The sequence below is a fragment of the Anser cygnoides genome, chromosome 22, assembly GCF_040182565.1.
Source record: "Anser cygnoides isolate HZ-2024a breed goose chromosome 22, Taihu_goose_T2T_genome, whole genome shotgun sequence".
Taxonomy (NCBI): domain Eukaryota; kingdom Metazoa; phylum Chordata; class Aves; order Anseriformes; family Anatidae; genus Anser; species Anser cygnoides.
In genome coordinates this window covers 8,887,647-8,905,385 of record NC_089894.1, presented here as the reverse complement: position 1 = coordinate 8,905,385, position 17,739 = coordinate 8,887,647, and the positions used below count along the sequence as shown (strand labels likewise).

Below are 17,739 nucleotides of genomic sequence, written 5' to 3'. Positions count from 1 at the left end.
ATGGTGTATGGGGATACATCCCCACACACATCCCCTTGCAACTTAACCTTGGGAAAAGGGAAACAGTGCAAATCCTAGATGCACATCCACCATTGTCTGAGCTGCTTTTCGTGCCACCCCCACCCCCCAAAAAGAAAAAAAAAAAAAAGTCACATTTTGGAAGGTCTCTCTGCTTCTCCAGCAGAAAGCAAATCAGCCAGCTGGTAACGCTTTACTTATAATTGTAATTGAGTCCTGCAGAACCGCTGACACGCTGAACAACGGATCTGTACAGTCTTTATTTTTTGCAACAAGAAAAGCAAATGCCAGCTCAATACGAAACTCAAAGCCCGTGGCACTGGAATAAATTAGATATAGAACTGAAAGGCATTTGGAAAAAGAATCCTGAATCTATTAGGTATCAATCAGATATTTGTCCTTTGGGGGGTGGTCGCAGAGGGGGAGAGGGTCAAGGGGGGAGGAGAGGAAATTATGTACTGTCTTGTGAAAAAGTACCTCGGAGCCAGGGAAATGGTGCGAAGGAGGGAATTTTAGACGGGATCAATAAAAGGATAAATAGAGCTCCGCTCCTTTTTCTCCAGCAGAGAGAGACCGAGAGGGAGATGCTGGTTTATCAGCAACGTGCTTTTACACCCCCCTCGCCTTTCTCTTTCTCCCTCGGTCTCAGCTGAAAACTGATTACAGGTTGCTTATCGACTCCAGCACAATTTCACCCCTTCCAGCATAGATCTTGGAGGGTTTTATATCGCATCAATTATTTATCATATTTTATAAATCCAGCAGCACTACAATTTTTTGCCCCTGAGGAGGGAGCGGGCGGCGATTGGCGCCGCCGGAGCCACGTGCCCACGCGTCACATGGGCCGGGAGGAAAAAGGGCTCCTTTTTGGTGTAAATCTGGACTCTAATTCCGTAATATATCACGGTACCTCGTAAAACCGACACTAAAACGTCCCGACCTACAAATCACCCGGCCAAATTATGAGTTCATTGTATTATGCGAATGCTTTATTTTCTAAATATCAAGCCGCAAGTTCGGTTTTCCCATCCGGAGTCTTTCCCGAGCAAACTTCTTGCGCTTTCGCCTCCAACACCCAGCGAACGGGGTATGGGGCCGGATCCACTCCTCCCTTCGCCGCCTCCATGCCCGGGCTCTACTCCAGTGGCAGCGCCGTGCACCCCCAGGCCCCCACCATGTACTCCTCCGGCTACGGCCTGGAGCCCAGCTCCTTCAACATGCACTGTTCCCCCTTTGAGCAAAACCTCTCCATGATGTGCCCGGGAGATGCCTCCAAGCAGAATTGCAACAAAACGGACCAGAGGGACTCAGATTTGCAAAGCGACAGTAACTTCCGCATCTACCCCTGGATGAGGAGTACAGGTAAGCCCAAGCCTCCTTAAAGAGAGGAGCTCGGGGAGGTGGGGGGAGTGTAAATTATTTTATGGCGTGCGCGGGGGGTGGCGGAGGGGGAGGGGGGGGGGGAATTGTCCCCAACTCCTTTCATGACGTTTCATCGAAAACGAATCTCTGTCTTCAAAAGGGAGAGAGAGAGAGAGAGAGAGAGAGAGAGAGAGACCCCCGCAATAAAGCCATCCTTTTAGCTTTAAATATTTATTAGTGTTGCTGGGGCTGTGTATGTGCCATCCAAAAGGCAGTTTGTCTTTGAGAGGACAGACAGAGCTGCAGAAATAATGGCCATCCCCTTCTTCTCCTATATTTACAGGATGAAGATTGTGCTACCCCTACGTAGATATAGATATAGATTCTGAAATGAACTGTTTATGGGAGGTACCCGCAAGCTTGTTTTGTTAGGTTTCAAAACCTTCATTTGCCAGCCCCTCACCGCAATGTCCCAGATGCTGCAATTAAGCCTAGCATGTTACCATCAGAAACAGCAACACATCATTCCTTGTTCAGTAAAAACCCTTCTCTCAAAACCCTGACATTCCAGCCGGGATCCGGATGGATGGATGGATGGATGGATGGATGGATGGATGGATGGATATAAGGACTGTGAGAGGGAGAGCACGTTTATCCGTGTGACCGCCAGAAAAACCCAAGCCAGGCAGGCGGCACGAGGAAGCGTACTGTGTGCTCTGCGCCCTGGGGAAGTCTCTTAGGAGGCGGTGGGACTTGTCCTGGGGCGCTCAACGTGGCCCTGCCCGCCTCGGAGTTGGGGCTTCCCGGGCAGCTGCCGCGGCGCTGGCAGCGCAGCCCCGCGGGAGGCCGCGCAGAGCTCCGCGGGGAGCGGAGAGGGGGCGCCCCGCAGCGGGACGCGCTGCCGCCCGCTTCTCCCCCAGTGACCCACTCCACGCCGGGCCGCCGCGCTGCCTGCGTTCACGAGAGTGCTCCATCTCCGTGTATTAGTGTCAATTAACATTTAATAAACATCCCGTTCCCTCGCACGGGAGCGCCCCGGCTCTACCCGGGCCCGTGGAAGGAGCGCCTAAGGCCGGGCTTCCCTGGGGCTCCGGACCCCAGCCGGGGCACGCCGGCCGGCGGTGGTTATACTCGTGTGAGACTGGGAAGAGGGGAGGAAGGCGCTGCTGTCCTGTCTGGGAGACGAGAACGCGTGAGCTCATTTCTACAGACCCCCGGCTTCGCCGGAGCCAGATTGCAATTTGAGAGCATCCCTGAGAACAAACCTCAAGCTGCAGCCAAATTATGGGAATGTGTCTTGTTAGTAAATTTCGGGGGCGACCGGACTGTGGGCCAGACTCCCTGCAAAGTAAAGGAAAAAGAAAACAACACAGCAGCCAATGCACTGCAGCTTATAAAGGCAGGAGATACCATCACAGCTATTTGGTGGTCTGTTCTTTCCACTACCTGCTCCACTGTTTGTTCACTTTTATAGTTGATTTATCAAAGACCAAATATTTCTGGTCGTAAACACTTCGTCTCTGCTTTTATCTGACCTTAGATTTAAGAAGCCCTCCGCCTCTCCCCGCCCCCCCCACCCTTTCCCCCTTAGCATGTGACGCTGCGAGGAACAGCACTAGAGAGGGCTTGGAAGCAGAGAAAATGCACGAGCGTCCCTGTACTCCAAACCCTGGATGCTCTGGGATGTGTTCTGCCTAAAACTAGGGAAACTCGACCTCGGTCGTAAAAGCGGGTTCTCGTCCGCCGCCCGACACCCCCACCTCCCACCCACCCCCCCCGCCTGATGCCCACTGTGCGATCGCGCTTGTGGAATTTCATCAGCGAGCAGAGATAGAGTTGTCATCCCTATTCAGCAGCAGTTTATGGCTCTCCTTCAGAGGATTTTACAACCCACATTCCACAACCTGCAGATTTTTGCTTTACAGCTAGCATGGCTATTTTACTTTTTTTCTCCTTTTAATGACTAGGTCTTTTCTTCTTTTAAAAAGAAAAAAAAAAAAGAAGAAGAAGAAGAAGTAGAAGAAGAAGAAGAAGAAGAAGAAGAGGAAGAAGAAGGAGTCTAGTGGAATGTGTGGAGGAGGGGCCAAGAGCTGCTGTTTGCTAACCCGAGTTCTTTGGGAAATAATATATTATACTGTAGATATACACTTACATGGAAAATAGAGCCAGGATTACAAACACCATATTGTATAATTATTTCCAGTTGGACTCAGGAAATGTCGGTTTGGAACGGGGCGTGTGTGGAATTAAGGGTCGGGCCCTTTCCCGAGCCCTGCTCAAGGACAACAGAATAGTAGTGGCGAGTCTGGGGTAGGTGTTGAAGCATTCTCATGTATGCACACACCCACAGGAATAGTCCGGGGGTAGCAGCCCCCATGTCAGCCCCTGCCTGCACAGCCCCAGTGAAACAGAAGTCGCTGCTGTGCCCAAAACATTCCTTGAAATAATTAAGACCATAAGACACCTTCTAAGCAAGCACCCTGATGACAGCTTTAAGAGAGGACAAATAGTTGGATCTGGGTAGGTATCAGATGCCTCTCACACTCTTGCTCGGTGTTTGTGTGTGTGTATTTATTCCCCAACCATCCTAACTTTCTGGCGCCTAAAACTAAAGTAGGAACTTTGAGTTTGACTGGTGCTACGAGGGCAGGAAACTTTCTGAAGTTTGCTGTTCGTTCACGCACTAGCTCGGAGCCACACGCAGGCACAGGCTTATCAGGGATGCATGCAAAAAAACACTGCACGCATTTCCTAGAGTAAAGAAAATTAAATGTGCAGTGGTTTCAAAGCTAAGAACAGGAAGAGTGAAGTTGGAAAAGCTTCTAGAATGCGGAGCTGATTTTGCAAATAAAAAGGCAGATAGTCTCATGTTGCACAGTTCATCCGAGGATTTTGCACTCCTGTGGAACTCAAGTGGATGGTGCTTGCTAGGCTGCACCAAAAGACAAAAGCAAGAGGGTAAAACCTAACCGCAGCATCAAAACAACACTCCCTCCCCCACCTCAAAAAAAAAAAAACAAAAAACACTAATACGGATCTAATTTTGCTTCCCAGGCACTGACAGAAAACGCGGCCGCCAGACCTACACCAGGTACCAGACCCTGGAGCTGGAGAAGGAATTCCACTACAACCGCTACTTGACGAGAAGGAGACGCATCGAGATCGCCCATGCCCTGTGTCTCACAGAGAGACAGATCAAAATCTGGTTCCAGAACAGGCGCATGAAGTGGAAAAAAGAAAATAAAACTGCCTGCTCTGGCTCCGGCAGCCAGGAAAAGCCAGACGTGGAGGACGACGAGGAAGAATGAAAGGGCAAAATGTGGATCCAGGAAACGTGAAAACCCACGCGAACAGAAAAGGGGAAAAACACACAGAAGAAAAGACTATATATTAAAATACATAAATGAGAAGTGCATAAATAATTAAAAACATAGGAATGATACATTGTGTTTCCTGACACTGAAAAAAAAAACTACCTATATTAAAGTCTTTTTTTGGGGGTGGGGGGAGATAAGACAATAGAATGAATATCTACCTATTAAATGTGGCTTTAGAGTCAGAATAGACACATTTTTCTATGTGAGTCCTCCGATAGTACAAGTAATTTGTAAATCTCCGTTTGTATTTCGCTGTGTACTTTTTGGTATGAAGTAATGTGGTCGTGTTTAGCACCTTTAATTTAGAAAATGTGACCTGAAAGTCTGAATGCAAATTATACTTAGCGTATATAGAATCGTGTACATAATATGAATGATTATCACCCCTTTTCCCTGTAACCTCTGTGGTTCTTTTCACGTTGCTATGCTGTTTTGTCTGTGTATATTTTTACTGGGATTTCTTCCCTGTTCACGTCTCTAGGAAAAAAAAAAAAAAAAAGGAATTAATATTGTGCTACGTAAAATGTTATATATCGAAGTAGCAATTTATTTAATGGCAACGTGTTGCTTTTTGTTCTTCCCTCGTCTGTGATGACTATTCTTCGAAATAAAAAGTAAATCTCCAATATTCCAGAATCACGTTGGGTTCAGTCCCCTTTTCATATTAAAACAGTACACAGGCTTTTGGATTTAATTTTTTCCCCAAGGAAAATATGTATAGTAAAAGATCTTTTTTATATTAAAACATGCCACGACCTGTAATCTTAATCTTCTCTTTCTTTTTTAGCAAGGTCACTGCTAAAATCTATTTCAATAGATTTCAAAGATCAATATAATACCTTTTTCAACAGATTTGGCAAAAATATAAAAATATAACTATTATTCTGGGCTCTGGAAATGCGGGCTGGTCATCTCTCTCTTTCTCTCTCTGGGATTGTGCTGTGGCGATTACTGAAGTAGGTAAAAGTATAAAGAAGGAATGCGAAGAGGCCAGAAGCAGCCCAAACAGTCTTTCCGCCCTTTGTTTTAATTCTCTTCTTACACCCCCCCCCCCCTTTTTTTTTTTTTGAGAGAGAGATTCTCCCTCTGCTTTTCAATTACCTTACTGCGGATTACAACTATTTCATTAGTACCAAATAATGTTTAACATCAAAGCGCGCATAAAATAAATTAAAGCAATTAAACGCAGGAAAATCACCAATGCAAAACAAAAGTGAGTAACTTTAAGCACTTGCGCAGGAACCAACCTTCGCCGCCCTTTCCCCCTCCCGTGCCTGTTTGTTTATTTACATTTCCAGGGTGCGCAGTAAAGACGCGGATTCCTCCAGCGGAGGCTCCACATAACTTGCTCGACAAATATATGCTCAAGATGCACACACGGAAAAAATCAGACAGCTTTGGAAGCACTTCTGGCTTTGCAATGGCAGCTTTCCACCTTTCCTTCCTTGCGGCTCTGTCTGCCTGCCTTTTCACCACCCGCCAGCATAGATGACTTCATGTCTTAAGTGAAGGCGCACAGGGCGTCTTTAGCAGGTTCCAGCGAAAATAAGATGCCACGTCAAGTATCGGCGCGCCCACATCTATCATACAGATTTGCAGTATATACTACATATCCTAATTATGGCAAGTCCATTGTTAAAGAGAGCAGCTGTTATGGCTTCTGAACACTGAAATCCTACTTGAAGAGAAGGGTAAATAAAGGGAACTTCCTTTTTTCTTGGTGAAATCCGTTGGTGCAATCTCTTCGCATAGCGAGGAAAAAAAAAAAAAAAAACAGTTCTAGAAATTTCCCCCTAGTCCTGGAGCTCTGCTGCATTGGCACGGCTTTCTGCCCCCTTGGCACGGACCTCTGCCATCGGGGACAAGCAAGAATTGGGGAGGATTTCATAAAAAAGGCAAAACGTCCCCCACCGATGCCTTAATACCATGAACCCAGGGCAGCGGCTTACCGGCGGGGCATCCCGTCACACCCCCCCCACCTTGTAGAGGGAGCCCGGTGTCTCCCCGGGGGTGATCAGCCGTGGGGACCCGGTGAGGCACGAACCCCACCGGCTCTGCTCTGCCCAGGGCATGAGCACCCCGGCCACGGTCTACTTTTATTTCCTTTTTTTTTTTTTTTTTTTTTTACTTCCCTAAAACCTGGTAATTGCCCTTTTCAGCAAAAAAGGTTCCCAATTGAGTAAAAAAAAAAAAAAAAAAATCCCTCCCGAACCCCACTGTTTTACTATGTCTTTACACATCTAAAAGCCAAACCCAAGCCCCATCTCTTTATTTCAGAGGAGTTATTGTTCATAGCCTATTACGTGAGAAATTATTCGATCATTTCTCTCAAACACCCCCCACATGCAACCAAGGGGGGAAGAATCCCTGAACCCCCTTTCATATTCTTTTATTTTTGTTTTAAAAAAAAGATGGCGGCTAAGAAAAAGACTGCTGTTAAACCGGTCATGAAGAAATGCAATAAATTCCTTGTTGTTTTATGAAAATTTACAACTTTGTGATAGAACTTTATGAGTGGCTGGGTTCTGGGATTGGCCAGAGCCGGTCATGTGGACTGCTAACCGTGAACATGAACTTTTTATTATTTCCCATGTGGTTATATTGCACCATTCTTCTGTCCGCTGCACCTTGGGTCGGATCAGTGTCCTCTATAGGGCTCTCGCCTCTTTACATTTTTTTACTTTTGTGTATAGGTTCGATAGGGCTAAAACAGGGGAGAGAGGAGGGGGGACGCCTGTGCACACATCCACACACACTCATAGACACCCACATCCGCACACACATAGGAAAAGAGGTGCTTTATTTTTATTTTTATTTTTTTTTTAAATTCATCTGTTAATTTGCCTGCTGACTTGGAATCTCAGTAGTAATGGAGGGACAGAGGAGATTCTGGACCGAGTGGAGGCTATCATTTTTCAAAGAGGGAAGTTACTCCATTTTCTATGCAAATGACAGAAATGCAAGAAGCTATCACAAGTCAGAGAGGCAATCGACGGCTATCAGGTTGGGACAATATTTGTCAGCTAACAGATAAGCAAACGCTGTCTCTCTGTCCCTATATATTTACTTATACCACAGAAATGGACGTCAAAAGGTAAGGGAATAATATCTGTTTCTCTTAATTTAATGTTTTCATTGAGAAAATGTATTTGTCAATCTGCCTTTTCTATCCCAGTCCCCATTTTCCTCTCTCCCCCTACCCAAGGGGACAAGTAGAAATAAAAGGGTGGAGTGAGGAAGAAAGGAGACACTGGAAGAAATCAGGGGTGGTGGAAATCTCTTTAAGTGAAATTTTCCCCTTAAAAGTGTAACATAAGGTGGGAAAAGGAGGGGGAGAAGAAAGAGGGAAAAAATGAATAAATGGGGGGACGACAGAAAGAGAAGGAAAGAAAGAAGGAAAGAAGGATGGAAGGATGGAAGGATGGAAGGAAGGAAGAGAGAGAGAGAGAGGAAGAGAGAGAGAAAAGAAGGAAGGAGGAAAGAAAGACAAAGAAAAAAATGAAGGAAGGAATTGAATGGAATAAGAAGAAAGTAGCCTGTAAGGTCACCTGGAGATTGTAGAGTTGGAATGAAGGATTTTGCAGTAGATCGGTGATGAAGGCTTTTAGATACTGTCTTAAAAAAATTACCAAGCCCTTTGTGGGTAGTTGTCGTGTTTTGTTTTGTTTTGTTTTGTTTTGTTTCCCTCGCAAAATCTCTTGACAGTTTGCCTGTCTTTAGGCGCCCAGTAATTTGCCGAAGTTTGTGTGGAAGCCAGTTGGGTTTTGCGTTGCTCTCCAGGGTCATTATTATGTGGGTGGTTTCTTCAAAGAGGGCAGTTCACGGCAGTCCCCAAGAACAAGGTTCTGAAAATTGGGGGTGGGGGTGGGGGTGTTGGAGGGATGGGGGGGGGTGTGAGGGGGTGAGGAAGAGAAACGAAAAGAAAGAGATTAAAAAAAAACAAGATAATAAGAATGAAGCCAACCCAGATAGCAGTGCTCTCATTGCGATTCTTTTTTGTTATTGTTTTTTTTTTTTTTTTTCTTCGTGAAACTCCCAAATGAAGCTGACGTTGCGACGCAATAAGCCTCCCCGTATTTAATTGCGTTTTTCAGTGTTAACGGGTCTTTACGGATTTTCATACCGGAATACCGGGTAGGGTTTCAGACCCACGTTGTGTTGGTCCTTTTCCACAGCTTGCAACCAGGTTTTGTGCAAGTTTCCCCCCGTGTTTTCTCTCCTCTGCCTGTCTGATACCCTAACGTTTGCCTTCGGTTTTAGGAGAAATTGTCCGGAGATGCCCGTCATTTTGAATGCGTTTTTTCTAGACTTCAGGTTGTTTAAATAGTACTAATTGCTACTGTTATGGGGTGATTTTTAAATAAGATGTAGAAGCCTCTATATGTGAAGCGAGATTGAGTAATAAGAAATTCATTACTTAAGCATAAACCATTTTATGACGTGCCAATTTATCTCACCTAATTTCAGTGTGTCTGAAGGTTGCATGGACCAGAGTAAATGATCGCAAGCCGTGGAAATAATAAACAGAAAGTCGTTTTTAAAAGATATTTCTTCCCGAACCTGTTACATTTTTCATAAATCACGGGAAAAAATACAATGCCGGTTCGCACGCCTGTTTTCCTCTAAGTCTCTCCGCGCTCATTTTCTTCTTTCTTTTCTTTCCATTTTTTTTTCCAATTCTTAATTAAAAAACAAACAAGCAAATAAATAGAAACCTTGCTCCATAACGCTTTTATGCCGATTCTTCCACATCCTGCGTGGGCAACCACTTGTGGAAACCTCGCACTTCGGTGCGGGCAAGTCTTTTTAACCTCGTCAGCACGGGTCGGCGTGGGATGGCCGAGAAACCTCCGAGTGCCCCGGGGTGGGGGGCCCGCGCTGCTGCCGGCGGGCGCCCCTCCTCGCAGTCTTCCTGCTTGCTAATTTAAGAAAATAAAATTAAATAGAATAAAACGAAGGCAGCCCCCGGCGGCGCCGTTCCCCCGGTGCCGCCGCCGCGCTGCGGGGCTCGCCCATTCCCCGCCGTCTGCTGCCATCTACCGTCGACGGCTGCGGCCGGCGGCTCCCCGGGGGCTCCCCGCAGCCGGTGCCCCGGCGTGGGCGGCTCTGCCCGGGTCCTCTCTCCCCGGCCGGGCGGCCGGAGCAGGCGGCCGGCAGCGCCCGGCGGGGCCTGGCTCCGCGCTGCTCGGGAAGGGAAGCGGCTTTCGAATGCGTTTCCACCCTTGAGGCTTGGTGCCCTGCTGGGAACTGCAAATGGGAGATGTGCTTTTAGCTGTTTGCGTGGTCTTACAGTGTCTGAATATGCGTACGCGGGATGCGCTTGCACATATACGGGCACTGACATGGGCAATGTACACCCCGTACGAGTGTGTGTTGCTCTGCGCACACCCCGATGTGTAGTGCTGTGTGTGTGCAACTGTGTTTGTTCCTTGCCGTGTGTGTATAAATACATACATGCATATACATTCAAAGGCTATCTATCTCTCTATCTCTCTGTTTATCTATCTGCACACACACGGAAGATGAAAGATAGCCGGTTGTTTGCTGAGCGTGAACACAAGCGGAGATCTTGTAAAATGAAACACGGTAATGACGTATGAGGCAAAGGCGAGGCTGGGGATTTCAGCTAATCATAAAAGGCAGAGGAGCTTTTATTTATTTATTGCTTCGAGTGGTCATTTCAGTGGGCTCTGGAAAAGATATGTCAAGTCGCATACACAAAATTGAGGTGGTTGCTGGGGAAGGAACAGAGAGTAAAGGCAGACGACGAATCACTTTTAAGTTACTCTGAGCTTTGAAGGGACAATGCGTGTCTGTTATTTTAAAAGGTTTCTCTCTCCTTCCCTCCCTTCCTCCCTCCCTCCCTCTTTCTCCCTCTCGTTTTCTCTTTCTACCACACAGTTTCCTGGCAACTGTTTATGTCTAGGCTAGTGACACTTTCTCTAAGAAAGTGAGATGCTGAGTGACTACATGTATAAAAAAAAAGGGGGGGGGGGGGGCAGACACGACGACTTTCCTTTGACTAACAACATCCATGATTAACTTATTCTATGTTGTAATTCCCAACACCTCGCAGCATTCGCCTTCCACATTTTATGGCATGTATCGGCTTCTCCTTACCTTCTCCTACGTATCCAATCCAATCTACTAGCAGCCCCCTTCCCCCGGTCTCAGGGTTTTCTTTTGCCGAAATAGTTCAGTATGAATGCATTTTGACTACCCCAATGTCCTTACCCCCCCCGCTCTCCCTCCTCCGCCCTCCCCTTTTTGTTAATAATTAGCTGCACTCTTTAATGGAACAATGGTAGATTATTATTACTTCTTTTCAAAGATCCCATTAAGAAGGTTATTATGCACTGCACGGGAAGTCAGGTAAATTAAACTTAAATTGCTGGAAATTAAGTTTCAGATGGTTATGTGCGGAGAGAGCAAGTATTTTTTTCTACACCTTCAGGGGTCATTGTTTTAAACACGCCAGCACTGCAGCGCATACATGACTTCTGTGGTTGTTTCTTTCCCCAATGTGATTTTTACTGTGCATGAACATCACAGGGGAGGCTTCTCTGCTGCCAATTGCTTTCTATGTCTGACTCCAGGAACAAGTTTTTTTTTTTTTTTTTTTTTTTTTTTTTTTTTTTTTTTTTTTTTTTCCCCTAAGTGTTTTCGTGGTATTTACTTGACTTTATGGCTGCAATAAGTCCCTCGGTAGGGAAACCCCCGCTGTGTTCTCACTTCAGAAGGATCGGGAATTCCAGCTCCACATGAAAAAGAGTTTCATTTTTTATTGGAACCAACTGCACTGAACTTTCTACCAAGTTCTTAGCCGGTTTAGCTTTCACACAAGAAATGCTCTGTTCTGTTTGCATTTCGAAATGTTTGGGTGTTGTTTTAATCCCCTCATCTATTTGCCTTTCTCTACTTTGTGGAGTAGGCATTTGCTGCCCAGAAAAGCGAACAAAAATCGAGACCTTCCTGGGCAGATAGCTGTGATTGTACATACTGTAAATACGTCTCTTTATCTTTATTTATACCCCGCCAGTTGAGTGATGTCAGTCAGGAGAGGAAAGACGGGTTCCCAGCGCAGAATGAAATACGTTATACCACCTTCTGGCGTCTCTTGCAACTTCCCCGGTTTATTGCTCCTTAGCAAACCCTGTGCCTGTTTTTAAGCAGATGAGGCCAAAGACTGAATAAAGATATGCCAATGAGTACGGTCAAAGACAAATCTAACTTAAGGGCTGCTGTATAAGCTTGCTTCTGCATCCGTTATTCTTTGCTCTGTGTCTCCGTCCCTCCCGGCTTGTCTGGCGCTAGAGTCGTCCAAAGAAAATACCGCAAAATCGGTCTCAGATTTACATGGGGACTTTGGCGGAGAAGACAGGAGATTGTCTATTAAGTAGCTATAATAATAACTCAATATTTATTTATTTATTTACTTTGGTAAAGCTATTTAGATGGGGAGAGAAACCACCTCTGTGCTTAATGTACAGTTCTCTGAGATTTAGTGCGGTTTAAGACCTCTGCTAGAATTTGCATGCATTATATGTGGCAAACCAATTAGACTGCGGTTCAGACCCTTCAAAATGCACTATGACACATTTTTTCAGGTTGGAAATAATGTTTTCTTCTTATTTTATTTTATTTTTTTTTTTATTTTTTATTTTTCTCCCACAAATAACCGTCTGCAGTGTCAAGAGAAGCTTCACCCTTCTTCTAAAAAGCGGGATGTATTAATGTTATCTATAGCGTGTCTAAAATGTTAGCAATTAGCAAGCGGACAGATTAAATTCATTTTATTTTCTTATATAATGGCGACAGTCAAGCCACTTAAAAAGTCTGTTTTAGTCATAAATGCGCTAAAACGAGTAGCATTTTACTGCTGTAAAACATGGGGAGGGGATGGGGCGGTGTCAAACTATTTTGAAGAATTGACTTGCAGCGAAGTCATGAGAACTGATAGAAAATATTATAGTAAGCATTTTCAGCAGATGTACTCACGCGTTGAATTATCAGGACATCAATTTCTTAGCCAAAAATGTGCAGGCAAAGCTGATCATGCCAGATAATCGCTGTTTTTGTAGTGCTACCAATATTGTGTAATTCTCAAATCAAATGTATGAGCTGTACGGCTCCTGCAAAGCAGTTAACTTCAATCTCTCATCCGATCTTTTTTTTTTTTTTCTTCTCTAGTCATCGTTCCCTTTCAATCTTCCTTTTTTTTTTTTTTTTTTTTTTCCCTTGCATACCAATAAAGTAGATCTACGTAAGTTTGGGTCCACTCCATACACAAAAGGAAACTCTGCAAGAACAAATATAAGAGATATCAGTCAGAGAGGGGGTGGAGGATGGAAAACTACTTCCTTTGCATGTTATTTCCTTGAATTATAAGGATTACGTTTCAGTCGAAATGTTCATTGCAGCCGTGGCATGAAACAATCTTGGCTGTGCTTATGTAAATATGATGTTTAAAATATATTAGCTCGTAATAAGATACGGATTTCTTAGATACTTAAAGCTCTGTCAGACAGCCGCATTGGCAGCTTTACAGTGAGCATGTACTATATGTAATTCTAGATTTGTAGCGCACACGGCCACAGATTCAAGTACAGGGGAGTGCATATTATAAGGCGTGCCATTTCACTGCATATAAGAACCGACAGACAGATGGCTACAAATTCGGACAGGAAACAAATCCTTTATATAACGCGAATGATCAGTGACAGTCCTGGTTTTCATTATTACTTTTTTTTTTTTTTTTCCCCTGTAAGATCGCTCTGATTTTTCCCGCTTGAAAAAATAGTAGGCACCGAATAGAGATCCCACATTACCTTGAGCAAACAGAGGTCTGAAGAGGGGATGCACCAGGTAGTGCAGAGTACATCCCTGGCGACGAAATCCAGGAAAAAAAATAATAAATTAGTCGAACCCAAGAAGAAAGTATAGCTTTTGGGATGGCAGGGAATTGCTTGAGACTTTCGAGCTTATCTCTTTCAACGTTTTAAGTTTGCAAAAATAAGTATTTTGCAGTGGGGATGGGCTCGAAAGGAGGGATGCAAAAAGGCAGGGTCCCTGCGCACCTCCAAGGCAGCAGACCCACCACACCAGAAATTTCCTCTCGTAAAAGAAAATAAAAATAAAACAAATAAAATAATAGAAATAATTTTTAAAAAATCTCGATCGGTAACAATCAATAAACTCAGCTTTTGATCGTAACACAAAGTTTCTTTTTCTTGTTTTTTTGTTTGTTTGTTTGTTTTTTTCCAGAAAAGGTCGGGCATAGATTTGGTATTAACAAAAAAACGCAAGAGGGCACAATGCGGTACAATACTCCAGAGCAGATCGGGATTTAGCAAGGGATAAAGGAAATACTTCGATTTTCCATTTATCTCCTGAATATGTAGCTTTTGCAGATAAATAAACGAAAAAGATACTATATATGAAAAGCGGATGTTTGTTTTAATCCAGCGCAGCTTTCTTAACAGGGAATGCTTAACAGGGAATGCTAATCTATAGTAATTAGATAAACATGAACCGAAATAAATTGTCAAAATCCATTTCTTCTCCTATAGGAAATCTCTTAGTCTAACCAACGGGATCTCATCCTTGCAAAGTTCACACACACAACTTTTTTCATTAACTGTAGAAAAGTACCCAGATATTTTAGGACGAATTGCAGACACTAAGGGTTAAAGTTTTCCGAATGTAAATAAATAACTTTTTTTTTCCCACTTACACCAGGTATTTGTATACATTATGTGTGTGGATGCACCGCCATCCATACACACAGGCTTTCACATTCACACTCCCCCATGCTGAAGTCGTCGGGGGGGGGGGGGGGGGAGCATTTATTTATGAAGCTCTGAGCGCGCCGGGAACGTTTCTTTCCGCAGATATCATATATTTGGTTAAGGGGGTGCATTTCTGTTGTTTAAAAGGGAGGGAAAAGGGGGTGGATGGTTTGTTCTTGGGGTCCCTGGTGCAATCTCAGCTCCTCATGGGTGCTATTTTGCAACCTCAGGCGCCTGCTATTGGTCAGCCCATGATCAGATGGTTGTATTTCCTTGTGTCCCTCGCTGGCACCACGCCATCTCCCTTCAGCTAAAACCCAATCTCCGATATACTACTAATAGCTAAACCACTTGGACTATAAAACACAACAAATCATAAAGCCGGGAAAGGACGGCAGGCTCCTTCCAATGAGTTCTTATTTTGTCAACTCGACCTTCCCGGTGAGTCTGGCGGCGGGGCAGGAGCCCTTCCTGGGACAGATCCCGTTATATCCCTCGGGCTATGCGGATCCTTTGAGGCACTACCCCACCACCTATGGAGCCACGGGAGTCCAGGAGAAGGGCTATGCCTCCTCTCCCTACTACCAGCAAAGCAACGGAGCCTACAGCCGCAGCTCCGCCTGTGACTATGGGGCCGGCGGTTTTTTCAGGGAGAAGGACCCTGCGTGCGCCCCTTCCAACCTGGACGAGGTGCCCTTCGCCCCCGAGCCGCGCAAGTCGGACTGCGCGCAGAGCAAAACTGTGTTCGGAGAGAGCGAGGAGCAAAAGTGTTCCGCCCCGGTTTACCCCTGGATGCAGCGGATGAACTCTTGCAATAGTGAGTTTACTCTTTTACAGAAATAAATACATCAATCTCCTCCCCCCTTTTTTATTTGTTACCGCCAGAGTGAGAGAGCGAGAGAGCGAGGGAAGCAGGAATAAGGTTCACTTTAGAGCCCAAACTTCCAGCGGGGAAGTTAGGCAAAATGAGAGGCTCCAAGTTGCTTCTGACACGCACCAAAACTTCACGCCGCTGAAGTATTTTCTCCTTTCGACCAGTTCCCCCCGCTTCCCCACTAGAAAAACAGCAAAAAAGTTTGCTCCCTATTTAATCCCCGGTACAGTATTTCTGCTTTCCCCCTTCTTTTTTTTCCACATTCCAGTTTGCGTGTCACGCAGTCACAATGATTTGTCTCTGTCTCCCCTAAACGCACAGGGAGATATCTTTTCTAAATCAGATCTGGATGACTTTACACATGCACGTACCCACACCCTCAAGCAGCTTCCTCTCTCTCTAGATAGCCGACCTGGAGTTAGATAATATAAAAGTGTTTAAATATTTGAAAGGAGAGAGCTACATTTTTAATGAAACTTACACGTAATGAAAAGTCTGCCTGGGGAGAATTTTTTTCTCCTGGTGATATATGACTTTTTTAAGTGCTGTTTCCTCAATCAGGAGAAGGGGGAAAAATGAGAGAGAGAGAGAGGGAGAAAGAAAAAAAAAAAAAGAAGAAAAAATTGAGTCTCACCACCCTTATCCCCGTGTTTAGATGCATTTGTTGCCTTTTAAGTTCCGAATTGATGTCCATTAGCGCAGGGACATAAAGCGTTGTATCCTCTTTAATGTCGACTTTGGGCAGATCGATTCACTTCATTATTGCTTAAATGCTCAGATCTATTACAGTTGCCGGTAGGGTGGAAAACAGCGGAGGGGGGTGGGGGTGGGAGAACACCTTGCGATTTTTCATCGCGGAGTAAGATAGATCTCGCCCTGTCTCCCCAGCCCGCTGCAGGCTGGCGCGGTCCGCACCAGCCCCTGCTCTGCCCGGCCGCCCGCAGCCCGCGCGGGCTCCCCGCGGGCGCGCACCCAGGCGGCCCGGCCGCGGGGGCTCCCGGGGGGGCTTTTGTTGGCCGAAGCCTGGGGAGGGCAGGGAGCAGGCCCCCTCTCCTCCGCACACAGGCACGGCGCAGGCGGCACCGTCCCCCCGGGTTGCCCGGGACCTCCGCCGCCCCGCTAAACCCCGGGGCTTCCCCCCCCCCCCCCCCCCCCGCCCCCCTTCTCTCTCTTTTTTTATTTTTATTTTTTTTGCGGGTGTCGCAGGTTCCTCCTTCGGGCCCAGCGGCCGGAGAGGCCGCCAGACCTACACCCGCTACCAGACGCTGGAGCTGGAGAAGGAATTTCACTTCAACCGCTACCTGACCCGGCGCCGGCGGATCGAGATCGCCCACTCCCTCTGCCTGACGGAGCGGCAGATCAAGATCTGGTTCCAGAACCGCCGGATGAAGTGGAAAAAAGAGAACAAACTGCTCAACTCCTCGCAGCTGAGCGCGGAGGAGGAGGAGGAGAAAACGGCGGAGTGAAAGTATTATTTAAAAAAAGAGAGAGGGAGTGAGTGCGTGCGTGTGAGAGCCAAGAGGATGAGGGTGGTGTGGGCTGGCTGCGAGGAAAGGGAAAACGTGCACATTGGTGGGACAAGCCCTCTGCAGCAACGGCAACAGCTAGAAAGTTTGGGCCACCAATGCCACGGACTCGTGTTCCCAGTAAACTGTCGTGTCCAGAAAAAAAAAAAAAAATCAGGCTTCTAGTTGCGTTTTTTTCTTCCTAGACTCCCCCCCCCAGTAAAATCATAAAAAAAAAAAAAAAAAGTGAGGAGATAAGCAGAGAGGAGAAAAGAAAGGCAGAAAAAAAAAAAAAAAAGGACTCCTACCCGTGTTTCTACCCTTGGTGTCACTGTTAGTAATATGCTAACTCTTGTATTTAATGGAAGTGCTGCAATATATGTCATTTGGGGTGTTTATTGTCTTAATTTTGTAAAAATGTTTTATGCACGGTTGACATAGGGTTTTTTTCCTTTTTTTTTTTTCCTTTGGTAAACTAATCAAGCCCTGGGGTCTTGTAATTAGTTTCTCTCTCTCTTTTTTTTTTTTTTTTTTAAGAAGAAAATCTACTGAAAGAACGAATACTACCTAAAGGGATGCAAAAGCAACAACAGCAAAAAAAAAGTTATATTTTATTAATTTTTGTACGTGTTGTGTTTGAAGTTTGTCTTAGGTATGACCATGGAATTCTCTAATAAAAACAAAGTCTTCGATCTCATGTACACCACACTGTCATTATTATTATCCTTCCCTTTTTCAGGGGAACTTGTCATTCTTAAGGAGCACGGAGTTATAAAGAAAGCACTGCTACTCTCTTTATGACACTGTCTTCTAAT

General features: G+C 45.4%; 3 protein-coding genes and 2 long non-coding RNA genes across 9 annotated transcripts in view; 3 read left to right on the top strand and 2 right to left on the bottom strand.

Annotated features, from left to right (window-relative positions):
• Positions 1-700: 700 nt before the first annotated feature.
• Positions 701-5,519, top strand: HOXB7 (homeobox B7). The gene is made up of 2 exons (XM_013200230.3): positions 701-1,380; positions 4,435-5,519. The coding sequence occupies exons 1-2, from the start codon at positions 981-983 to the stop codon at positions 4,686-4,688; spliced, it is 654 nt and encodes a 217-aa protein (XP_013055684.2). The 5' UTR covers positions 701-980; the 3' UTR covers positions 4,689-5,519.
• Positions 5,520-7,699: 2,180 nt separating this feature from the next.
• HOXB6 (homeobox B6) lies at positions 7,700-17,170 on the top strand. Of its 2 annotated transcripts, none has more exons than XM_066981765.1 (3): positions 7,700-7,851; positions 15,196-15,362; positions 16,626-17,170. In XM_066981765.1, exons 1-3 carry the CDS (start codon positions 7,700-7,702, stop codon positions 16,883-16,885), a joined length of 579 nt encoding a protein of 192 aa, XP_066837866.1. In that variant the 3' UTR covers positions 16,886-17,170. The 2 variants fall into 2 exon arrangements, with proteins under 2 accessions (XP_066837866.1, XP_047906741.1); XM_048050784.2 differs by having other exon boundaries at positions 7,712-7,851; positions 14,776-15,362.
• Positions 7,712-17,739, top strand: part of HOXB3 (homeobox B3) — a 57,625-nt gene continuing 47,597 nt past the window's right edge. For 3 of the 4 annotated variants that reach the window (XM_066981758.1, XM_066981760.1, XM_066981749.1), the window contains exon 1: positions 7,712-7,851. The gene's annotated coding sequence lies outside the window, so the exon portion shown is untranslated. The remainder of the gene's footprint in view (positions 7,852-17,739) is intronic. The other variant, XM_066981752.1, reaches the window with a different exon arrangement.
• On the bottom strand, positions 8,405-11,006 carry LOC136786826 (uncharacterized). The gene is made up of 2 exons (XR_010826286.1): positions 9,473-11,006; positions 8,405-8,602 (listed from the first exon to the last, which is right to left on the bottom strand). It is a non-coding gene; the product is annotated as an uncharacterized lncRNA (long non-coding RNA).
• On the bottom strand, positions 11,418-13,790 carry LOC136786827 (uncharacterized). Its single transcript, XR_010826287.1, has 2 exons — positions 13,586-13,790; positions 11,418-13,056 (listed from the first exon to the last, which is right to left on the bottom strand). It is a non-coding gene; the product is annotated as an uncharacterized lncRNA (long non-coding RNA).

Excerpts from the sequence above, each read along its gene's own strand:
- HOXB6 (XM_048050784.2), top strand. The coding sequence starts at position 14,954 with ATGAGTTCTTATTTTGTCAACTCGACCTTCCCGGTGAGTCTGGCGGCG. Across the intron at positions 15,363-16,625 it reads GCGGATGAACTCTTGCAATA|GTTCCTCCTTCGGGCCCAGC; the intron begins GTGAGTTTACTC and ends CGGGTGTCGCAG.
- HOXB7 (XM_013200230.3), top strand. The coding sequence starts at position 981 with ATGAGTTCATTGTATTATGCGAATGCTTTATTTTCTAAATATCAAGCC. Across the intron at positions 1,381-4,434 it reads CCCCTGGATGAGGAGTACAG|GCACTGACAGAAAACGCGGC; the intron begins GTAAGCCCAAGC and ends TTTGCTTCCCAG.